The 4,785-nt window shown below is 38.9% G+C and overlaps 1 protein-coding gene across 1 annotated transcript in view; it reads right to left on the bottom strand.

Annotated features, from left to right (window-relative positions):
* Positions 1 to 4,785, bottom strand: part of LOC103154176 (complement C3-like) — a 21,636-nt gene that overhangs the window by 13,008 nt on the left and 3,843 nt on the right. Inside the window, exons 9-17 of the mRNA XM_016662487.1 lie at positions 4,510 to 4,630; positions 3,606 to 3,721; positions 3,199 to 3,345; positions 2,779 to 2,878; positions 2,609 to 2,703; positions 2,328 to 2,519; positions 1,537 to 1,692; positions 1,270 to 1,399; positions 835 to 1,054 (exon numbers count right to left, since the gene is read on the bottom strand). Of these exons, the coding sequence (XP_016517973.1) occupies positions 835 to 1,054; positions 1,270 to 1,399; positions 1,537 to 1,692; positions 2,328 to 2,519; positions 2,609 to 2,703; positions 2,779 to 2,878; positions 3,199 to 3,345; positions 3,606 to 3,721; positions 4,510 to 4,630 (1,277 nt within the window). The remainder of the gene's footprint in view (positions 1 to 834; positions 1,055 to 1,269; positions 1,400 to 1,536; positions 1,693 to 2,327; positions 2,520 to 2,608; positions 2,704 to 2,778; positions 2,879 to 3,198; positions 3,346 to 3,605; positions 3,722 to 4,509; positions 4,631 to 4,785) is intronic.

Raw genomic sequence — 4,785 nt, forward strand, 5'->3', positions numbered from 1 at the left:
ATTAACGAAGCTTCGAGGCAGGTAAATTTTCCTCGAGGGATTTTAGTAATCGAGGTACTCGAATCATTCGAGGAATCGTTTCAGCCCTAGTGTACAGTTTACAAAACAGTAATTAAAAGGTACAATTTAGACATCATAAATTTACTTAAGTACAAACTAAATAAAAACTTACAAAATAGAACATAAGACAAGAGTCCATGAAGGAGGTTTAAGAAATGCTATTATGCTCTTAAAGAGGGAGTGTTGTGCAAAAGTTTTTTTTTTAAGCTTTGTATTATGTTATAACGTTATTCCCTCATCAGCAACATATGCAAACTGTTGCTTTTACTCATTAATGCATGTTTTAGAAATCCTTGAATCGCCCCTGGCAACCATTCAAGGTTGCCTTAACGAACTGATGAACTACTTCTCAGTCCAGCGCTCCTACAAATGTTTGTAAACCGCATCAGCACACGGCATGGAGAAGTGTTGACACTAAAGACACAGACGCCAATTTCAAAGGGTCAGATACAGATATGACACATGTCTTTTAAGTGGGTTTTGACATTTGCAGCATTTTCATACCAGCTGAAGGCAGCATAGTTACTTCATTGAACTAAGAAAATGGCACTTTGTGACTGACAAATAGACAATACCCCCCTTTGAGAAGAGTTTTAAACCCATTTGCAGATTATTTCTGGATCAAGGGTGCAGCATATTTGTAAATGTGCCAAAAGATCAGCTGATAAAATGATTTATTAGTGATATCATACATTATGCATCCATTACAACGTGTTGTGCATCAATGAAAGGGATGTTGCCAAGAATTTAATGTGCATGTATCAGTGGCAATGCTGTTGGAAACTCAACCTGCTGTTTTTCTGTATGTTGAGCAAACACAAGATGTATTTACAATGAAATAAGTCTAAAACGCCAAAACTGTCTGAGAGACTACTCGGGTCAAACATGGATGCAGATTGCTCTTGCTTTCTGTGACGGCTCTTACATAATTCGGTGGTGGCGTTCACCAGGGCAGAATCCCGTTTCCTCCTCCGGAGGGCTGAGCACGTCGGATCTAAAACATGGACGCACGTGTCACGACAAAGTTATTTCAGATTTATTCCAGGTGGAGTTAACAGTAGAAGAAATTAGATTTTTTTCTCTTTTTTTTCTTTTAGCCTTATGTAAAAACCAAAATAAAGAAACGCCTCCTATTTTAACCGGAACAGGACAACAAGCCATCATCTCTCTTCTTTCACGCATCATTGTATTTTTGTTTTGTTTAGCTACCCTGTCTGGGCGGCGTCTCGGATTGTAAGTTGGACTGAAACAGCAGCCCAGCATCGTAGAACACACTCATACTGTCCTTTCCTCCGCCGTGTGTGCAACCGACGTCGTGGCTCTCAACTGTGTCCCACACCTGAGGAATCAAAAGAGCTCCTCAAGATAAAACGTAAAAAAAAAACAAAAAAAAAAAACAACAACTCTAAGATGAATATTTGACATGCAAAGACGCTTTGGCTGTAAGTGCTGAACATGGTCAGGAGAGAAGATCACCTTTTTCTGCGTCAGACGGTATTTCTTGTTAAGAGCGATGACGCCTTTGTCCACGGCCACCAGCCCCACTGTGGCCTCAGGATCTCCTGTGATTTTCAGGTCAAACTTTCTCCGAGGTTCGTAGGAGGCGGAAAGTTTCAGTGGCTCTAGTTTCAGCTGTTGGAGGTAGATGGGACCGTCCCTTATTTCCATGCATAATATGATTAAAAGAGTAAGAACTGTGAATAACAGCAGAAGGCATGTAGACAATGAGATGAGGACGATGCTTAGAGAACGTGAGCGCTGGGAGACACAAACGTTATCATCTAAAACAAAAGAGCAGACAATTTAAAGCAGAATTTAAACTGTACACCAGAGCCCTTTTACTCCCTTCATACACACATTAAATCACAATTCTTACTTAATTTCTTCATCTTCATATCTTTGAAATGGCTTTTTCTTTACATGCCAATATGGTTTCAATACAACAAAAGAACCATTTGTATGAACCTTTATGTTTTAAAGTGTGTCCAAATATTTACCATGATCAATAACACTGAACAGCTGAACTCAGTTAGAAGTTGGATTTAATTTTCAGTTTTCCTGTCTAGATATCTTGGTGAATGTAAATCCATAAGATGCCAGAGGGTCTTTAAGAAATGTCTGAACTTGTAAAAAATGTCTGAGCAATCCAAAAATCTAAAAAAAAATAAAATAAAATTCTATTGATCAAAAATAAATAAAAAAACAGAATACAGCGGTGGATTTGTTTAATTTTCCCCCGTGAGCCCTGCTGCTGCACCGTGCCTCACCGAGCCGAGGCAGGAGTCCTTCACGTCCACCCAGACTGAGTCCGACACCACCTCATTGTCATTGGGATGGTAGAAGGCCAGGATGCGGAATGACGGCAGCATCTCCTTGGTAACGGTGAGGGTCATGGATATCATCACTTGACCTTTCACTCTAAAGCGTCCATGCTTTATTAATTGACCTCTGCTCTGGATCTGAAAGCAGGAATAAATAATAAAAAAAAGACAGCATAAAGCTCTGCTTCAAACGTTTTTAGAAGCAAACATAAAATTTGCTCTCGCACCAAATATGTCACGTCGTTTTCTGGATTGTCCTGTTTGTTGAGGTTGATGTTCACTTTCAGGTTATCTCCTGGTTTTACTTCTGCTGTTGTCACTCCTGCAGAGACAACAGTCATTTACCACAAAGTGTGTTTATGCATAGAAAACTGATGGACATAAATCTAGTGTTTACCGATGTGGATGTAGTTTTTGCTTGTTGAGCGATAAGGCAGAGCAGTCATGCTTGCCGACGCTTGTCGTTCAGCTGAAATTCGAGGATTTTTGGTCCTTACCTACACAGTTAAGCAAAAATATAAATATTAAAGAAATATACTTGACAAACAGAGATGCACTCTAGCAAACACAGCTATAGAGCTCTTACAGGTATGAATAAATACAATTAAATGTTTTTTTTTTTAGAGGAAGAAAATATTACTCGATACATCATGTTTTTGAATCACACTATTGTCAGAAATGCGAGAAACTTACAAGAGTGTTCATGCAGGCTTCGATGCTTATTTTGAACATGAGATCAGCATCCTGAATAGGCGTCTATCCATGTGCCTAGATAAAAATGTGAAACAACACATTTCTACCAATTCTCAGGACTTACTGTGATTTTTAACGGTCCAGCGTTTTCCAGCGTATTGATTGAAAGTCTCGCCATGCCGTTGGCAGAAGTAACGCCTTCAACCTCAGCTTCATCGATCGCAACAGGAACTCCTTGTGCTGAAGTGCCGTCAGGATTCAGAACCTCAACCTTTCAAGAAACAATCAGACAAAGATCAATCGTATCTGACAGAACTGGATATGGTCAAACATTCGGATGGAAAAGAGAAGAAAGAGGATGTGTGAGGAACCTGAAAGTCTGATCTTTGGACCAACAGTTCATTAAAATGCACAAATTCACAAAGTGATTCGCTTAGACTCTAAGCAACCAGCTACAAATCAGTCAAATGTGACCCATCAGACTATCAGTTTGTCTGCATGTGAATCAAAACAGGACAAAAGAAATCTTACCGCAAAATCAAAAGACAATCCCGGTTTGAAATATTTGGGTGTTTTGGAGAACTGGATGATGTACGGTGATATGACAATGTAAATATCTCTCAGCTCTGCCTCCACCATCTCACTACCTGTGAGGATAAAAATGACGTGTCAGGCTTTCATTTTGTTGTTTCACAACAGTGGGGACACATAATAAAGCTCTGGATGTCACAGCACACCACTTTACAGATAAAATGGTACGTAGTCACAATATAATAATAATAAAAATGGCCTTTAAGGCTTCCATTGTTGGAAGAAGTGAGTTCAGTTCCTTCAGGGAATAACCCTGAAACCAGGCCCTAATGCTGAAATTATGCACTTCAGGATAATGTCAGCCCTTTTTACACAAAGTGATCGGTCTGAACATTTTCCAATAAGATTGTGACATGATACGATCCTCACTGGGTTTTAAAGTTAAATCATAAGGCACATCAGTCATAATTTCCACCAAAAAAAATGATAAACAAAATAAAGCTGAGGCTTAAAATAATAATTTTAAAAATATATATGGTACAATTGCTTTTCAGTATTTTATCAACGGAAATTTCTAAATATTTATAACAAAAAAACATGACAAATGAAAAAGTGTTAAACTGAGTACTGAAGAACAGAGGACACATTTATTTAAATGATCCATAACATACTAATTTACATTATGTTCAAGATTTTAACAGTTTAGAAACGTCATGTTGTATTTTACGAGTTTAATTATTTGTATTGTTGCACTTCCAGGACTCCAAGGCAACACGTTTACGTAAAAGCTTTAACAGAATCAAGATGACCCATTTCATTAGGACACACACACTGTGATAAACTGACTACCACAGTTTTTCCTGGATAAGTGACACTGATCCCCACCGACCTCTGCGTCTCTTACCGTCGCTCGTCAGCACGCTGACCGCCACAAAAATGGAGCTGCCGATAAGATCGGTGAAGTTTTCAAAGCTCTGAGTAATGTGTTCTCTCTTCAGGGTCACCACTCCTTCTCCTCTCTCGATCTAATGTCACACAACGCAGGTTAACTTTAGAGTTTGGTGTTGTCACACATTTACTTCTCATTTACACTCACAGGCAACTGTAGTATCTAACCACACAGCTGCAACTCAATGTATTCACCAACAATGTCAGTGGTTTGTTACATTCCTAGCTGTTT

This window comes from Poecilia formosa, unplaced genomic scaffold (assembly GCF_000485575.1).
Source record: "Poecilia formosa unplaced genomic scaffold, Poecilia_formosa-5.1.2 Scaffold375, whole genome shotgun sequence".
Lineage (NCBI taxonomy): Eukaryota > Metazoa > Chordata > Actinopteri > Cyprinodontiformes > Poeciliidae > Poecilia > Poecilia formosa.